A 19,974-nucleotide genomic window follows, 5' to 3' on the forward strand; every position below is an offset into this window, starting at 1 on the left:
TATTCCCTTTGATAGATTAGGAGTTTATAGCTTTTACCACAAGGACCAAATTCAGTTCTTGAATAGTAAATGTAAACCTCTTACATTGTAAGCAAATAAAACAAAAGTATTTATTAAAATGCTAAAGGAATTTTTAAAATCTTATCTTTGAAAAATTAAGAAAAAAATGTGTGATGTTCAAAGTAGAAAAAACTCATTTAAAATGCCAAAAGATAATTTAACTCCAATTCCTTTTTAATAAATATTTCCTTCAGAAAAAACACATTCAAAACAAATTCAATTCAAAAAAGTAAACAAACTGCAAAGAGAGTAAATAATTTTAATTTATTCATTAAAAAAATATCTCACAATTTGCTTTAATTTAATATACTTCAACATAAGAGGAAAATTATAAAAATAAATAGTTTTTGTACAAAATAAGTAATCATTTGATGTCATTAATCTTTTCATTTGTGATAAATTGGTATTGATTATACAGGACAGAAGAAATACAAATTTTTTAATGTAGTTATTTTTATTCTAATGGCCCCTCTATGTAAAAGATTGTACATAATTTGAAAGATTGTAAACATTTAAAATGATTTTAGTGTATTTTGCTAGGTATATTCTTCGTGAGAATTGAATGCTGATATTTCTTGTACGAATACTAGTTACGGAATAATTATATAAAATCATCTAAATACCCTATAACATCAACGCCAACAGTTTTACCAATTTTACAAACAAGATCTAATTCTGCCAAGCATTTATATTTAGGACAATCTAACTGTTCATCGGCTGAAACACGTGACATGAGACGCATATGGACCAATGATGAAATCTGAGAGAATATTAAGGCCGAAGGCAAGACTCTTTCACCAACAATTGAAAAGAATATGGAAAGGAGGCGATCTAAAGTGAAAGGCTTAGGTCCTAATAAATGCAGATTTCTTTCAGTTTTTTTCGTAATTCTCTTCTTTTTCTGCTTGCCCTGGTTTTTAACAAAATGTTTAAAATCACTTTTAGGTAGGTTGTATGAAGCAAAATAAGCTGCTAACAATAGAAACTTTGAGAAAAATGGTAGTTCTCGTGTCATACAAGAGGTGATAGAAGAAGTGGGGGCTTTATTTTCTTTGGTTTCAGTTTTACAGTAAGTTCTCCATTTTGAACCTGAAATTTCACGAAGGTAAACACACCTAATAGCTTCTTTTAATGTAGGTTCTATATTTTTCCATAAGCGCAGTGAACTGATTTCATATTCTGGATCATCATAAACTGGTTTACAGTATTTCTCGAAATTATTTTCAGCTAGGTATTTCAATTCGGAGAGATTCCTCGTGATTGGATAAAACGTTCTCATTATTACATTTATGTAGGCACTATAAAATTCTTCACTGGTACCCTGAGGACAATTAAGGCACAATATTTCACACATCTCATTCTTTGAATACTCAGTGAATTGTAGCGTTAAATAATCACAAATTAAAAAGTCATCGATGTGGAGTTCAGATAAAAGAATAGTGCAGATATTGACTTTAGTTATACTTTGCAGTTTCAAAAAAAGTCTAAGAAGATAATCTTCATTTCTTAGAACCTCGGCACAATCAAAAACTAAATACAAGGTCTTCTCAACTGTTTTAAGGTTTTCCTTTACAAAGATGATAAAGTCTAGAGAATTTGTGACTTTTTTGTAATCGTCTTCTTTTTTAGACAAATGATTTACTATTTTTGAAAAAATAAGCTGAGCTGTATAAAATTCATTGCAATTTATCCATACATGCGGCAGAGAAAAGTATTGGAGAAATTTTGATAAGACAAAAGTTTTTCCTGTCGCTCTGTGGCCGTAAATAAACAAAGACCGATGTTGGAAACTTAGTTTATCAAGGAAGAATCTGGAAAGAAAGTCTATTTCTTTTTTTCTAAAAGGTATGCTGAATTCCTCACAATCATAAATTTCAGTTGTTTCCATTTCAGAATGATTATTTTTTCTTTTGAATCGACTAAATTACAATACTTTCCTAGATTAGTTTCACTGTTTTGCACATCGCGCGTTCCGTATTGTGCACGATGTGGTTTAGTTGTCTCTCAAGCTATAGGATATTTCAATTTTTTCAGCTTTAAGCTTGCCTCAAAGAAGGTTATTACATTTAATGTCTTTATGGTAAAAAATAAATTTCTTTGCTTAATTAGCTATAAATAGTTGATAAGAAAGGCACATAATTATAAATTGATTAAATATTTAAAATATTTTAAGAAATATTATTAAGTTTGATCAGCATTGCAAAACCTCAACAGTACTCAATAAATTTCCTGAACATTAATGTTCGAAATATGAGCTGGAACAAACTGATTAAACGGAACATTCAGTTTTTAATTTAAATATTTTTTATTACATGTAAATACTGATAGATTTCGACCCAAAAGGAATTCTAAATTCATATCGACTAAGCTGATGTATTTCTTAGTATTTGTTATTAAAATTATTTATCTCTCTGTTTACAATATTAAAAGGTAGTGTATAGCGTGAGGATGCCTGTGAATCCTCAGGAAACAGGATGACCCTTCCAGGCATGTTTTCAAGCATGCGCAGTATACTAATCATAATGAGTAACGCCTCCTCCCTGTCCTTCTTACAGACGTCTACAGAACAGAAAATGGCGCGCTCATTTCAAATCAAAGCTTATCAAGAAATAATAAAAGATTATTAAAAGGGTATGTAATTATATTTTATTCGAAGTATTGATTTTCTGCCTTTTCATTAGAAATATGTATTTCCTTAATTGTTGAATGATCATCTTTTTTAATTAATTAATGAACGTTGAATAAATAAAAAGCTTTGCAAGAATCTATGTTCAGTTTCTTTCCTATTTTCTTTATTTGATGTTAAATGTACAATGTAATGACTGGTGATTAAGACGTTAAAATGCAAAAATTGCGAACAGAAATCCGAATAAATTATTTATAGTTTGTAAGTGCAAATATATTTATACAATCCTTAGTATTTAACGATCATTCAATGTAAAGAAAAGGCAGCATTTCATGTATTGAATAAAATATATTTACTGCTCATAATAAGATCTCTTTGGTTCACTCGTTTTTCATTGACTCAAGAGTCTTCACATAATTATTTAATAAAAAATACAAAAGAAATATTTCATAATCATAACAAAATGTGACCCAAGCATACTCGTGATACAATTGGTGTGACTAATATAAAGCATGTTTCCTTAATTAGACAAAGCAATAATGTAAAATTTGAGGCTCTTATTTATTGAGTGTAGGTAAATTTTCCGTCATATTTGAGGGGAGTATGAGTTCATGACAAAGTAATGAATTTAAAAAGTTTGGACCAATATTTTTAACTTCAATGCGAAATAGAATAGACTTAATTAAAATCATCGACAAAATAAGGAAATTTTTGCATTAAATTGACTAACATAATTCGAATTAATTAGCACATAATTTTTGTATTCTTTTCCCAAACTCAATGTATTTAATTACAAATTTACACAAATCATTTTAAAAATTTCTTATATTTCAATAACGCCTCTGTAGATGGCACCACCACTATCTTTTTATCTAAACTTTTTTTTAACTGATGCTTCCCTTCCCTTCACCAACCTTTTGAGAAAGGATACGCATGAACGAAAAACTTACAAAATAGGCTGTTTACTCGACAGCTGGTAGCAATAAATTATGAAAGATAAGATGATTGAGAGGATCCTAAATATTTCAGATTAGAGTTAAAAAAATTAAACTTATAAGCATTCAAAAATGAAAAGTATTTAGGTGCACCTAAAAAAAGCAATCACAGGACGTAGTATAAATAATTTATGTAGTTTCATTATAAATATGTTTTGTGATAAAAATTGTTTAAGATTTTTGCCCTATTGTTCAAGTAAACAGCTGAGTTTGAAAATTGAAATGAAATACATGAACAGTAAGAATAATTAATAAGTTCGAAAATAGGTACAACAGTTACAGTTGAAATATCAATATTAAGTTTTATTGTGATAATAATGTTGTTCGACTAACACATTTATTCTTTAAACTAGATTGTATTTAATAATTATTTGCATTTTTTTCCACGTTTTATTCATTAAAAGTGATTAATTCTTACACAGTTGAAAATTCAAATGTAACGTAATCTTTAAAAAAAAAAATTCCAATACAAATTTTACAATTTGTTTTCAACTTCAGAAATTCCATTTCCATCCATCTGTACACATGCCACATTTATATCAAAAATAATTTTTCCATTAAGTTTTGTTTTACTGATCAAAAAAAATTCCTATTGTCCATATTTTCTTGCTTCTCAATTACATTCATTATTTTAAAGTTTTGATGTGAAAAAATTCAAAATTGATATACTTTTCTAGCAGGTATTTTTGTAATGGAAATGTTTTTACATCCTGGCTTAAAGACTGAGAATTAATATTATTTGATTATGTTTTAGACTTAGGTGCGCCCCCCCCCCCACAGCAAAAATTATAAATGCACTCAATCTTAGACTAAACACAATTTTTTGAAAAATATATTATATGAGACAAGAACACTGTGAAGAGATAATCGGGAATTTATAGTCATTCATTTTATTTTTAATTTATAATCATTCATTTTATTCTAATTTATAAAAATTTATAGATTTTAATTTAAATTATTTTTATATGAATTAGCAAAGAATTAATAATCGCGATGAAAAGGCGAAATTTAGAAAAGTACATTGTTACTGAGTAACAACATTGAATTCATCTATAGTAGAGTGCACTACCATTCTGAATGAAGGGCTACGTTCCAAGTATTTGAATAGATTAGATATAATTTTAATGTAAACATAAGTGTTTTACACACAGCTCTTTTCATCAGTCACTAAGTGATAAATTTCTATTAAATTAAATTCTTTTAAATAATTATAATTCTTTTTTATTATCTTAATTATTCAACTAATTCTTTCCTTTTTATCAGTTAGCTTTGTAATATATTTGCATAAAATTAAATTCTCTTAAGCATTAACAACTGAAGAAAACCAAAATAATACTCTCATAAATAAAAATATTTCCTTTTTATCAAAAATAAATGAATAAATAGATAGATTTATCGAAAAATATAAAGATGGGGAAAAAGTGACGGTTTTATATCACATCAAGTAACATAAAAGTATAATTTAAAATCAATTAACTGTAATGTTCTTGAATGAAAGTAAAAAATAAAGAGATAAATATTTTTTGAGAACATAACTGCAAAGTAAATATTTTAAGTAAAGAAATCGTATGTGGTAATTTAAATTTTAAAATAAATTTTTTTTAAAAAAACACGCATAATTGCTCAAAATAAGATTTATTATTAATTTAGGATTAAGTTCTATATAAACTACCAAAAATTAGAAATTAAGCTCAAAAAATTAAAAACGCATTAAATCCTACAGTCGAATTTTGCGTTTTGTAATAATGTTATTGTATTGAAAAAATCAAAAAAGGGAAATAATGGCTATTTTAAAAGAAAAAAAAAAAGATTGTAAAATAACATGCTGGATGGACGATGAAATCGGCAGTAGTAAAACACATCAAAATTAATGATTAAAATGCCTCGAAAGTTGCAAGTCGTTTTATTGCCGGATTAAAAATAACAGGATTTTTGAAACCCTGTGGAGAAGCCTAGCAATAGCAGTTGAAAGAACAATAAAAAATCTCTTAGATTTTTGATGAATTTGGCACAAATCAAGTGCATATTCGCGATTTAGTGTCATGTTAATATATATTAAAAGTATGGTATTTTCAAAACCATGAGAAAATGCGTATTGCCGAAAACAAGCAATGGAAAAATAGCCTGTTTTTACGATAAGACTGACATAAATAACGTACTTCAAAAGAGATTATTGCTTGCCCGATTTGAAAGTCTCGAGCCGTTATAATATTGCATTTAAGAAATCGGACAAGAAACATTTGGAAATCCGACTCAGGAGGGTGGGGTAGCTCTTGAAAATTTTACTTCCGATAAAACGCGATCAAAAATAACTTGAATTAACTTTGAAATGGACTGAAATAAAGAGCTTTAAAAGCATTACTAAAATTCGAAATTCACGCATTAATTCTGCCGAGGTAAAATTATCGGGATTTTAAAAACTATGAAAATTTGTGGTAAAAAACAACGAAAAGAGCTATAAAAAAACTACAATGATTTAGATTTGGCGCGTTCAAAGACTCATTTGCAATTTAAAATTCCTAATCTTTTTTTTCTTCCTTATTTTTTCTTCCTTTTTTTGTGAAAAAAATGTATAGTTTTTATTTTATTCATGTTTTTATTTTATTTATATGTTTAAGAAAGACCGCAGGCCGTAGAAGGCTCATCAATATAGATGAAATTTATTAATTCTGGAATCGTGCGTCCTTTAAACCTCGTGTATTCTCCCCCCCCCCGCACCGCGGTGGTAGATGAGGTGTTATTAGTTAAAATAATTAGTATTTAAGAACATTTGTTATTTTATTTCATTTACTGAAGTGTGTATTTGCATAAAACAAAAACGGTGGTTTATTTTTTTAAAGATTTGACAGCTGCAAAGAAAATGCCATTTAGAATGCTTTAGAACATACAAGAGCATTTCATGTACTTTTATTTCTTCTTCTTTTTTAAATTCTCTTTGGCGCCTGGGGTCCCAGGCAATCAGGGGGGGGGGGAGATTAGCTCTTGAAAATTTGAGTTCCAATTAATTGTATTAAAACAACAATCTACGAAGAAACACATTGCCTTGTAAATCTTTTAAAATAAATATATTATACTGAATAAATAGTATATATTTTTTTCTTTTTTCAAATTGTGATACTCAAAAAGTGACCGGAAACCAAATTCTCTACATTTCAATGAGGTGTTTAGGCACTCAACTTTCATTTCCTTTTCAATTTGCTCCCCTCTTTTCCTTTGATTGTTCGCACTTCCAAAAACATCATGAAGTCCCAGGGGCGCCCTTGGGCAAGTAAAAGGAACACGGACCATAAATTTTACTAGTCTAAAAGGCTATTTATAGAAAAGCGTGTCTAATTAAAAGAGTTTTATTCGATTGGTTTCTGTTAATTGATTTAAGACTGTTGGCATCGTTTTTAGCTATAATCTACATCCATGTTAGTTTATGGGAGAAGTAATTTTCACTTTTTCTCAAAAACTTATTACCGTCTGACATCTTAATATACGTATCATATTAAAAGATCTCATTAAAACTTAATCACCTAATGTTTCAAATTATTTTAAATTGTTATTATAAATTTTTAGAGCAATATCCATGATGTGTTTATGAAGTTATTTTTTTAGCTATTCATGAACTTGAAAAAAAAAAACATAACACAAAAAAACATAAATACATAATTGATTTCTGTTGCCTACAATAAGAAAAAAAAAAAAAAAAAACTTCTGTGACTGAAAATTACCACATGAGCACTTAGGGTGCCTTGGGTGAAGTAACTTTGGGATATCTAATTTATAGTTTTAAAATCAACTAAAATACATTCAATTCTAGAGCATAGCAAATTTTTTTTATATCAAATATAGACAAAAATTTTAAAAACATCCCTAGAGATTTCTGATAGAAATTATTTGTGAAAAATATTTTCAGAAGGGGAATAAAAAAAATCTGAAATCAATTCTTTAGCTATACTATATAGAAATTTCTAGCTAGAACTTATAATAGTCTAGCTATATTAAGTTCTAGTTATAACTCAGATTCGCTGATTATTATAAAAAATGGGGACTTTAATGAGATATTTAATTCTTTTGCAGTGTTATTTTATGTATTTTTATGAAATATTTTCTTTAACATTTCTTGCAACGTAAATCATTTTAACGATAAATTTTACAATATAATAATTACTTATAATTACGTTTGGGCATTTTAATTTATCGTTTTAGTTATGTTCTAATATATTAAATGACATTAAAAATATTAAATAATGCATGAGATAATTTTAAACTATTTTGTAATAATATATTGATCAATATTTTACTTTATTCTAAATTTAATATTTGTTTTAGTTTAATTTTTATGAAATTTATTTTGCTTATAAAGTTTACTTTAGCTATAGAACGAATAGTTCAAAATTCTCAATCATGTATAAAAAAAACTACTCTTGACGTTTACTTATTCACACTTTTTGCTTCGCTATATAGGGGCTATCTGAAGACATTAGATACATTTTTCGATCTAGTTTTTCATGCTTAATTGCATGACATAAAATTCAAGTGTGTGGCATAATTGGTTTTAAAGCTGTAAGAAGTTTCTTTTAAATAAATATACTTTATAAAAAAAAAACGCATTTTAAATATTAGTCCATTAGAATAAGCAAGAAAGAATGCATTGGGAACAATATTTATAATTAAATACGATTAGGAATAAGCAATGTAAAATGCATGAATAAAAACTTAAAACCCTCTATTCGATTCCTGTTACATATCTCATTCTATTCAACACACATAGGAGGGGACATCCTTTTTTTTTCTTAGAAAACTGTTAGTTTATTTTAAGTATTTATGCATATACGTATGCATACGCATTCATATTTGTATATCTATACACATGTATACATATTTATGGATACGTAATATGTTTACGAACGTAATATGTATACGTATGTATATTTATATATAAATGTGTTTATAAAACTTAAAGTAGACAAACAGTTTTCTAGAAACAAAAAGTGTGTAAAAATTTCTTAAAAAAAAAGGTCGATAGCTAATGCCCTTTTACAATTAATATTTTCGGAGATATCAATAGTTCCTTCTCAATGTAAATATTTTTTAACTTTTAAATAACTATTTTTTAAAATAATTTAAAATCAAAGATCAGGAACAGATAAATTCTAAAAAAGAAAAAGCGAAACGAATGACGCCAACCGTTACCAAAAATTCTAATTAAATAGCATTACATAAGCTGACACGTAATTTGCCTTTTTCAGGCAGACACTGCAATTGTCTATCCATCGACGTTGATCATTTATGTTTTGACGTATAATGCGGTTTTCGGAATTTTATGTTATGCAATATTTAATTTAATTATGAGCATACGATTATTTTAAGAAATTTCATATTTAAAATTTTTTATAGTATTTAATTTTTTAATATTTTTGAATTTATACAAGCAGAAATTCAAATTTGAACCATTCGAATTCGTGGCTTCAAAAATTCATCATTTTACAGCTAATATTTTCACGTTCAAAGCAAATAAAAAAATAAATTTAGAGTTAAAATAACTCTTATAAAACTTATTTCCGCATCAATAACACTTTCAGAATATTCCTGATATATTTCACTAAAATGGGCAAATTTTCCTATTTTACTATACCCTTGTTTCTCTACGGGGGCGGTGGGAGTATGCTGAGGGGCAGGGAACTTGTTTTGGGCTGTAGGGGGGCGTTGGATATGTTATGGGCGGTAGGGGGGCAATGAGCATGGTTAGTCATTCAAATTTAGTTTTAAAACTCCCAAATAAAATTATTAAATTAAGATTAATTTAATAAGTAAAATAAATCTTAAATTAATATTAAATGAAAAAATAAGAATATTCGATACATCATTTGCACCAGCAATAAGACGAACTTGTACGACACCTTTTCTCCGTTTCGAAACAGTATTGCACAGCGCATGAGTCATTTATTTTTGCCTCTGACTTTTTCAAACCATTTGGCGTATGATTCTAACTCATGTAAGCCGTTTGGCGAAAATTTGATTCATAAATTTCTTATTTCTGGGAACGGCTTATTTATTTTGAATAAAACTTTTTTTTTTTTTTTTTTTTTACTATCGAGCAATAAATTTGCGGTTTTATTTTCATCAAATTTAGACTGGCACAGACCTTCGAGAGTTACATATTCATTAGATCTATTTTTAGATTTTAGTGCGGGGTGACTACTGTGTTCTGAACTATTGGACGGATAGGCGTCAATTTGATATTCATATTCGCTTAATAACTTTAAATCGAAAGTGCTATGCTGCTTAGTTTTTTTTTAGAGTAAAATCATTATTAGAACGAGAGGAAATTATTATTATTTTTTTAAAATTCGAGTGTATTCCATTTTTGCTTTATTAGGATCCTCAAAAATATTAGGGGGTTATTAATTCACAATTAAGATTTTGGCAGACAGCTGCCGTTACTGTTATCGGATTTTCTAAGACTGTCTCCTATAGCTCTGACTCATTCAAGCCATTTGGCGAAATTGAAGTGCATGCTCTTTTAGTAAGAATGTTTGATTTGATCAGTATTTCTTATGATCGTTTTCATTCACTCCTTTCAGTTTTTTCCCAGGTTTCAATTCGATTTCATTATTTCTTTGGCCAGGTACGTGTGTGAATGAGTTTTTAATTGTATATTATTCATTAATTTTAAGAAATAGTTATTTTTTTTTCATCGTTTGCATTTTGTTGCCGCCAACAATGTCATTTAACAAAAAGAAGTGTCGTCAATACAATGCCACTTACTGGAAGTTTGGATTTGTTTAATCACCGTCGAACTCTCAAATACCTATGTGTTTACTTTGTAACAAAGTTTTATCGAATGAGGCCATGAAACCCTCTCGTTTGCAGGAGCATTTGCAAAAAATTCACCCTGACAAACAGAATAAAGACTTGTCATTTTTAAAGAACATCAAGGACAAGTTTCTGAAGGCACCTTCGGTCTCGGGCTTACTAGCAGGGCTGGGTTTTTGCCGTCAAAAACTGGTTTTTGACATGACAGTGGTAAAAACCGTGTTTTTACCGCTGTCAAAAACCTACTGTTTTCTTTTATTTATGGCATATGGTGGACAATATATTATTTTCACATAATTGCCTTTATAAATTAATGTTGTAAATGATTGCTATTGATTTTGCAACTACATACACGTATTCTTATGGAAGGATATACATTCATACAGAAATATTGTAATATACTTATTGAAAATAGTGATACTTACTTTTATCATTATAGCTTGATTTGCAAAGGATTCAAAATTTTGCACTTCTTAATTGTTAGAAATAAACAAACAAACAAAAAAGCTTGGAACTATTAATAAATTCAGGAACTAAAATGAAGAATTTAAAATTTGGCATTTCTTAAATATTAGAAATAAGCTAAACAAAACTTCTAACTACTAACAAACTCTATGTCAAGAATTACTGCTATTTTGTCAAGTTAAAAGTTTTATTCAGTTGAAAAAGCACATTAAGCAAAACTTAATTACAAACAAAATTATATGTTCAGTAGTCGGGGTCACTGTGCCGAAGCATACGATAGCAAGTGACTAATTTTGCACATTTTTCATTGCCCAGTCGATTTCTGAGTTTAGTATGAATGAGTCTGAAATTCAAGAATAATGAGGATTCGAGATCATTGAGGATAATGATAACAAAAGGTTAGTGCAATGTTGCAAGGAAACTCTAAAAGGATTTCCCAGGCTTTTTCATGTTTCATTTCTGTGTAAAATATTGAAAACAAAAATGATAAGAAAAGTTTTTTTTTGATGAGGCTTTCTTTTTATGTGTACATGTGTTTCTCACAGCAAGATTTTATGAATGAGAGTAATCAATCTTGACATTCTTCAGTAACGTAATATGCCAAACAAAATGATGCTTGGAAATGTTGAAAATTTTGATTAGTATCCTAATATTTTACTTCAAATAGTATGTTTTGATATAATCATGTTGGGGAAAATGCAGAAATCTGTTCTTAAATATCTTTTAGCAACTTTGTTTTAAATTTTATTGCCAAAAAAATGAATTAATTTTAAATTATAAGCAGTTAAACCCAAATAAAAATACAGTTTTATCCAAACTATGGGTTTTTGACAGAGGGGTTTTGACATGACGGTAAAAACCATGGTAATAACCGGTAAAAACCGTCATGTGTCAAAAACTTGCCAACCCTGCTTACTAGCAACCTCGTCCCAAAAATGCGACAATGGTCTGATAGCCTCTTATAATATATCAAAATTAATTGCCAAATCTGGCCAAGGCTCATACCATAGACGAAGAGTTGATACTTCCATCTATTAAGGGAGTCTTAGAAACAGTTTTACATCATCCAGCCGCATCTAATGTAATAAAAAATATCCCATTAAGCAACGATACAGTGCGGCGACGAATTGATGAGATGGCGGAAGACGTTGAGGATTCCTTATGCAAACTTCTGATATCGAATGAATTTTCCCTACAAGTTGATGAATCAACTTTGCCAAGTAATGAGGCTTTATTGTTGGCGTATGTCCGGTTTGTTGAGGAATGAGAATTTTTTCTAGATAGGCTCTTTGCACGAAGCTTGATTATAGATACCAAAGGAGAATCTATTTTTAACACTGTCAAAGATTATTTTAAAGAGAAAAACATTACTTTTACGAATATTATGTCTGTTGCCACTGATGGAGCTCCAGCAATGGTGGGTCGACATGGTGGGTTTATCGCCTTTTTGAAGAGGGAGGTACCAGATATTTTAGCTGTTCACTGCGTGATTCACAGACAGCATTTAGTTGGAAAAAATCTCAGTAACCGCTTGCATCAGTCACTGCAATACGTTATCTCTGCTGTGAACAAAATTCGCAGTAATGCTCTTAACGATCGATTATTCAGACAGCTATGACCTGTCTCAATAGGTTTTGAAATCTTTTCGACTCTGTGCTTGAGTTCCTGGAAGACAAAGATGTAGCTCTGAGAGACAAATTGCTAGAATTTAAGATAGACGTTGCCTACATGACGGATTTATTTGCAAAATTTAATGGTGTTAATTTAAAATTTCAAGGCAACGAACTCAATTTGATCACTTCAAAATCAGTTATTTCTGCCTTTCTAAAAAAACTCATTTTGTGGAAGCAGAATTTTGGTAGGAATGAGTTTAGCCAATTTCCGATCTTATCGGATCTTAAAAAGAATGGTGAAATTTCCTCTGGTGATATACAGGAATATTGTCAACATCTTGAGTCTTTTTACATGGGCTTTTCTAATCGTTTTAAAGATGTGTTGACCCTGGAAGTCCCTCAATGGGTTATGAACCCTTACGTGAATATTGAAGCAGCAGAGGTTCATATTCAGGAGGAATTGGTCGAACTTTCAACTTATGAAACTTTGAAAGCTAGCTTCCAGAATGGTGATCGTCTCACAGAATTTTGGCTTCAAGATAACATAAGTCGTCTCTACCCTGGACTGTGCTGTGACGGATCTAGTCACAAAAAAGAGAAATCGACTCGAAATCGTGCAACGAGGGGACTTGCGTCTTCACCTCACTGAAAATATTGAACCGAATGTTAAGAAACTAGCTCTGAACCATCAAGCAAAATCATCCCACTGACATAGTTACTTGATTGCTTGGTTGATACCACGTTTCAGTGTAAAAAATTATTTTTGATGTTTTTTTAATTATCTAATTAAGTTTAAATAACTCTTTTTAGCATAGATTTCTTTGTTTGTTTTCTCATTACCGTATTTATTTTGATTATAATAAATAGATTACCTGTCGGGAGAAAAGTATCGAGTTAACGTTCACACTATTTTTTTTTTAAAAACCAAACAATGTTAACGCGTAAGAATATTGCTTAAAAATGTTACCTCTTATAATTCAGCTCACCCTATGCTCCAAATAACTGAATTTTCACAAAAGGGGCGTTTAAACTTTTTTTTTGCTCCTTATGGGGGCGGCAGCGTTAAAAAGGTTGAGAACCTATGTACTATACCATAGTTTATTGCTTTTGACATGAAGAAGAGTTAGATATTCCTCTATGGGCTGTCGCGCCACTGAGTTCAGTTTTTAGTACATCGTGTAACATATCATGTAAACAAGAAAAAGAAAAAAACCCGAGAGCAATATTATTTTTTACCAGATAACGGCCTAATTGCGAGGACATTATGGTCATGGATATAGATCCACAATGTTCGTTGCGACTCAGTCTTCATATTTCCCTTCTACAAAACAAGCATGAATTTAATGATGGAGCCTAAGTGGAGTAATAGTTATTTAAAAAAGCAGTTAATAAGTAAAATTATATGCAATTTTTTAAGTAATTGTAATTATTGAAAAATAATAGAGTAATAGTTAATCACAATTTAATTAAAAAGCAATAGTTAGTAGTTATTTAAAATTTTTATAGAAATATTTAAGGTTGTCAGGAAAAAAGGAGAATGTAATACATTATAAAACATCCCTTTCTGTGACCTTGCTTTTTATTGATCATAAAATGAAAATAGTGGAGATAATGATCATGAGAGTAATAATTTTCTCGCTTTTTCGCTGCATTAATTTGAATTTATTCAACCCCTAACTGAAAATACTGTGGAATGACTTTTCCAGGTGACAATACTGAATACAAGCAATATCTTTGCTGTGCAATCAATATTTTGCTTACACCATAATTAACAAGCATTTTAGCTGACTAATTTATTGTGCTTATTCACATACTTTAAAAGAGCTAAATAAAATAACTTTTTTAATACAGTTTCAATAAACGTTTTTTAGTTATATAAACATTGCTGTTCTATATTTAAATTTGCAGATTTCATTTACAATAGGAATTTTAAATTACATTTGAACAAACCAGTTATTAAAGAATAATAATGAAATTGAAAAAAAAATATTTTGCTGGAACTTTCCAAAGATATCATTTAATTTTATAAGCAATACAAAATAGATAATAAAAGAAACACAGAAATGCAAAAGAGATAATATTCCAAGGCAGATAACAGTCAGGTGAAGAGTAGAAGGTTAAACCCTTTGACGCAGAATTTTCATTCAAAATATTTTTTATTATTTCGTAATAATTAAAGTCAAAATAAGTAAAAAACTTATTATTTTGAATTATAATAATTTATGGTTATGAAATAGAGAAAACTAAATGTAGATAAGGATACAAGTGTCCATTGCGAAGCATGGACTGACGGCGCACTTCCAAACAATGCCTTTCCAAATTTGCACTTATTTGTAATCATTTAAACATAAGGGAACACAAGTAATTCAACATGTAAATTTCTTTAATTTTCAAAATTAATTATTGATAAATTTTTGAATGTAAATAAAAAAACATTTTTCAAACTACTTTTTTTTGGATTTTAATAGAAATATAATTCCGATAATCTAACAGATTTTTTCAGTAACTATTAGACGGTTTCTTATGTATTTAAAAAATAAAAAAACCATGTTTCTATTAGTAATTAAACTGTCTGAAAAAATATATAAAAGGGACGTCGCTCTTTCTTTTAAACTGTGTGCATCTTTGACGACAAATGAAGAATCATAACTTAAAAAGTGTATTTAAAAACCAACAAATATAACAAGTTATAACAGAAATTATAACAAGATAACATGCTAGCAATTAAGTAACAAAAGATTAGCTGTAAACATCTATTAGTAAAGTCTTTATAAGGGAACATAAGTAAAGTCTGGATCGGTGAGGCAGCGCCGCTGTTCGACTGTCGTCATTGATTTGTTCAGAGCCGTTTTTATGTTTTTCGAGGCCCTGGGCCTGTCGTTATTTGGGAGTCCTTTATGATTAATTTTAGTATAAAAAATTTTTAGCTTAAATCATTTTTAAAAAATTATTTTACTTTAAGGTTGAAAAACAAATACATTATTATAAAAGCGTTAATACATAATTAGTATTGAAAGTTTAAGGTAACAGTACTTTTCATGGTTTTTGAGAGTCTTCTGTCACAGCATTAAAATTCATTTCCTGCCAGACATCATATTCAATGCTCATGATTGACAAATAATTAAATCTTTTTTAAATAAAAAAAAAAGAAGTGTATGAAGAAGAAAATATAAAGGGATAATAGCTCAATGCCCTGAAACCTTTTGTTTTCGAAGCACTACTCAAGTATTTCGTTCAAGCACTTTTTTCACATTGAAAATGAAAATTTAAAAACTAATTGTACTACTGAACTCCAAATTATCTTTTTCAGTTAAAAGTAGAGAGAGTGAGAAAAAGAAGCTAGATGATTTTTCGTGGGAAAATTTAAAAAAAAAAAAAAATGAAGAATTTGAATCAAGATTGAAGCTTTAATTTTTTATAAAGGATAGGTTGGGATAGAATTTTTGTTGTTTACAATACAAAATTACTTCATAATTTTCTTACAAAAACTAGTTTTTCATTCACCTGTTATACCATCTATTTACATGGAAGTATTTGTTTTCAATTTTTTTTTAGTGTTTCAGTCTCATAATTCCTTCATTATTATTCTTTGAATTTACACTAGGGAGAATTTCATTTAACAATAATAATAATATATTTTCTAAGCAAACAATGTCATCGTAAAGGAATTTTTTTTATTTAATAATAATATATTTATTAGTAGCTATGAATTTTGATTTCATAAATGAATTTTTGCAATATAAATTTAGAATTATCGTTAATATTTTTTTATTCGGTAAATTTAAAAATTTTAAATTTATAATTACATATTCATAATAATTATTTTAATTGTACAAATAATAATTTTGTATTATTTTTATATAAAAGAAAAATATCAATTTACTAATTTCGTTTTTTAGACTTGCTTCTCAAAAAACAGGTGTGGTCAATACATTTAAGAAAACAAGTATTATTAGAAACACATAATTCAAATTTTCTGTCATATTAAAATTTTAATTTTTTAAAAATAAAAAGAAACATAAAGTATGTTCTAGTATGTATGTATAGAAAGAAACATTTGTATTGTTCTACTGTTGTTGGCTGGCATACAAAAATCCCCTTTCCAAGAATTGTATAGCTGGTGTAGTAATTGAGTAAAACAAACCACCCCTTTAGAAATCAAGTTTCGAGTCCCCTTCTACAAGAACGTATTAATTCAATCATTTGCCACATGCCTTGGGCCAGGCCCATCCTTAAAAACGGCTCTGGATTTGTTACTAATGACGGAAAGTCGGCTGGCATCACTACAGCTTCGCCAGCGCCAGAGGGTTAATGATTTCTCTCTTGATGGGGAACAGAGAGCATCTCTGAATTATCCATATTTCAAGCAAGAACCATATTTCAAGTTTCAATATTATATGTGCAGTTGATTTTTATATATATAAAAAAATAATAAATAAATAAAACTTTATAATATAAAATTTTTTTAACAATTTGAAATACGTTTTACTGTTAAAGTTACAATGAGTACTATAGATAATGAAAAGAGTAAGCAAAACATTTATCCAAAGTTCCTAAATCAGATTTTTTTCTCAGTTTGCATTATTATAATAGTAAAAAGTAAAATTATGGAAATAAAATCACTATAGACTATTTTAAGAAATTTTTTCGTGACTCATCGAATTTCAGTAGAAGAAAGAATGCAAAAAAAAAAAACGAAAAAATAATAATAATAATAATGAATAAATGAAAGTACTACGTGCAACATCAAATGTTTTCAATTGGAGAAAATTGTGAAATATTTTCTTAAATAAAATAAACAAAGGTTTTAACTCTACGATGAATATTTATGATACACTGATGTGAAACAAACATTTACTGTGGGTGGACTAATTCTCATGCATGTTAATTAAAAAAGTATAACAAACATAAAGAATAATTTTATTAATAAAAGGTTCATTTTCCAGTTAATGATCCTTTACATCATTATCTATTAATTTTATAACCAAAAGATAATATGCTAGTGCTTTTATTAATGAAAAATCATAGCAAAAATCTAAGGACAGAAACATGTGAAATGAGACATCTTAAAAATTTAGATACAAAAAGTACGAGAAATCATTCTTATATCCTTGCTAAGTGTTCCGAAAGGAGTAAGAGGGAAAAACGGAGAGAGAAAAAAAGAAGAAAAAACTATTCCCACTAATTTAGGAGCATCCGTCAAACATCCCCTCCCCTCCCACTAGATTTGACAGTCCAGACAAAAAGTAAAATTCCAATGTATCTCAGTGCCATCTTTTGGCGATATACGTCTCCACTAACTAAAAAGAAACTATTATTATTTATTTTAAATAACTGGTGCAGCCATCTATTAACAGAATAAAAAATATATAATCCACACTAGCAAAGACTCTGTTTTGTTTTATGATTTAATTCAACTAAATCTTTATATTGTAACATATTTTGTTATCAACTGAATGAAAGAGTATAAAAACAAAATATGAAATGAAATTGATAAATTTGAGTAAAAAACAAATGCATTATGAAGATTGAAACATTTTTAAGTACTTGAATTAAAATTTCAAATGTCTCTTAAGAAGTTATATTTTTAGATTAAGGTAAAATTAAAAGGTATTTTTTTTTTCAATATTTATTTGGATTTTTTGTTTTCGGAATGCTTTTAGTAATAAAGAATGGGAGCATCACCTTAATTGTAATAGCAATAAAAAAAATTGAAGTTTAAAGTAAAAATTTTAAGGACATCAATTTGCATATTTTAAAGTTTTATGAAGTAAAATTAATGAAAAAAAAACCCTATATTTTTATATATAAATATTTAATTTCAAACGAATTTTTGGGAATAAGAAATAAACTCTGAAAATTTAATGTTTTTTATAAGAAAATAAAGTATTTTTTTATAACAGTGAGTAGAAGTTCATTATTGCTTAAATAATATATTGCTTTGATGAAATGTTTTTTTATTTATTTTTCTTATGTCATTTATGGCAATCTTATGAATATTCTATTGAGTCAATGAGTGAACAAAAGGGAACACAGTATTATGAGTAGAGTAAATATATTTTATTCTATATATTTATTGCTGCCTTTTCTCTATATATTATTAAATGCTCGTTAAATACTATTACAAAGGATTGCATAGACATATTTAAATTTAAAAATCATTCTCTATTCGGGTTTCCTCTGGTAATCCACCAGTCATTGCACATTTTGACATCAAATAAAGATTTTCGTTAGTCAAATATTTTAAAGAAATGATCATTCAACTCTTAATGAGGTATAAATTTCTAGTGAAAAGGCAGATAATAAATATTTTGAATAAAGTATAGTCACATACCCTTTATGTAATCCTTGATTAGTTTTGGATAAATTTGAAGTAGTCAAATTTTTGAAATGCCATATCTCGCCATTTTCTATCGCGTAGTCATCTGACTAGGAAGGACAGGGAGGAGGCGTTACTCATTATGATTAGTATACTGCGCATGCTTGAAAACATGCCTTGAGGGATCATCCTGTTTCCTGAGGATTCACAGGCATCCTCACGCTATACACTACCATATTAAAGCAGTGTTGCCAGATTGGGCTACAAGTAGCGGATTGGGCTACTTTTAAAAGTCCCCGCTACTGAAAATTGAATTTTCGCTACTTGCTACTTTTTGGGCTACTTATTATTTTTCGAACGCTACAAATCTTAAATATGCGCCACTTTTTTTCCTTACTGAAATATATATATATATTTTTTAATTTTTTCCCTTCCCATTATAAAATGATTCTGAAAGTTTGCAGCTTCTTTACCATTTTTAAAAAGGACATTTTTGTTGTTGTTGTTAAAAACGTTCTCGCTTCAGTTTTGGATTCTTGATATGTTTTACTGATGGAGTCTATAATCTTTCCATGTTTATGTTTCAAATCGTAGAGTCGGGAAATCGCAAAGATATATATGGAAAAATGCACGGAGAGTATGATGGGGAAAATGTTTTTTAACTCCAACTATTATTAATCGTTTATCTTCTGGAGAAAAAAAATCACGTTACTCGCTTTGAAACTCAGAAAAATTAAATCCAAAGTCATTTTACCTGATGAATGAAAATAGTTGTTGTGAATATCAATGAGTTTCCAAAAAATATCGTACTGTTAAATGCTTTTTAGTGAATTCATTTCACTTTTGTAAATCACAATCTATTCACAGTTGCACGAAAAATAGGAAAATTTTTATACCTCTCTAGAGCAGGGATGGGCAAACTACGGCCCGCGGGCCAACTGTGGCCCGCCGGAAGGTTTTATCCGGCCCGCGGATATAATTTTAATTTGCCGATCAGTGGCAATATACATAAACAATATACATCCATTTTCTTGTCAACTATTTAAAATTATTTCTGTTTTTCCTTTTTTAACAAAGTACTGATGACCTTTT

At 28.6% G+C, this 19,974-nt stretch overlaps 2 protein-coding genes and 1 long non-coding RNA gene across 3 annotated transcripts in view; 1 reads left to right on the top strand and 2 right to left on the bottom strand.

Annotated features, from left to right (window-relative positions):
- Positions 1–305: 305 nt before the first annotated feature.
- Positions 306–2,285, bottom strand: Orc5 (origin recognition complex subunit 5). Its single transcript, XM_016058408.4, has one exon. It carries the CDS (start codon positions 1,946–1,948, stop codon positions 662–664), a length of 1,287 nt encoding a protein of 428 aa, XP_015913894.3. The 5' UTR covers positions 1,949–2,285; the 3' UTR covers positions 306–661.
- A 12-nt stretch (positions 2,286–2,297) lies between these two features.
- Positions 2,298–19,974, top strand: part of mRpS29 (mitochondrial ribosomal protein S29) — a 53,879-nt gene continuing 36,202 nt past the window's right edge. The window contains exon 1 of the mRNA XM_087167572.1: positions 2,298–2,490. The gene's annotated coding sequence lies outside the window, so the exon portion shown is untranslated. The remainder of the gene's footprint in view (positions 2,491–19,974) is intronic.
- LOC139425923 (uncharacterized) lies at positions 17,463–19,123 on the bottom strand. Its single transcript, XR_011637046.2, has 2 exons — positions 18,898–19,123; positions 17,463–17,863 (listed from the first exon to the last, which is right to left on the bottom strand). It is a non-coding gene; the product is annotated as an uncharacterized LOC139425923 (long non-coding RNA).

The sequence above is a fragment of the Parasteatoda tepidariorum genome, chromosome 7, assembly GCF_982258835.1.
Source record: "Parasteatoda tepidariorum strain Cologne lab strain chromosome 7, Ptep-v5.0, whole genome shotgun sequence".
Lineage (NCBI taxonomy): Eukaryota > Metazoa > Arthropoda > Arachnida > Araneae > Theridiidae > Parasteatoda > Parasteatoda tepidariorum.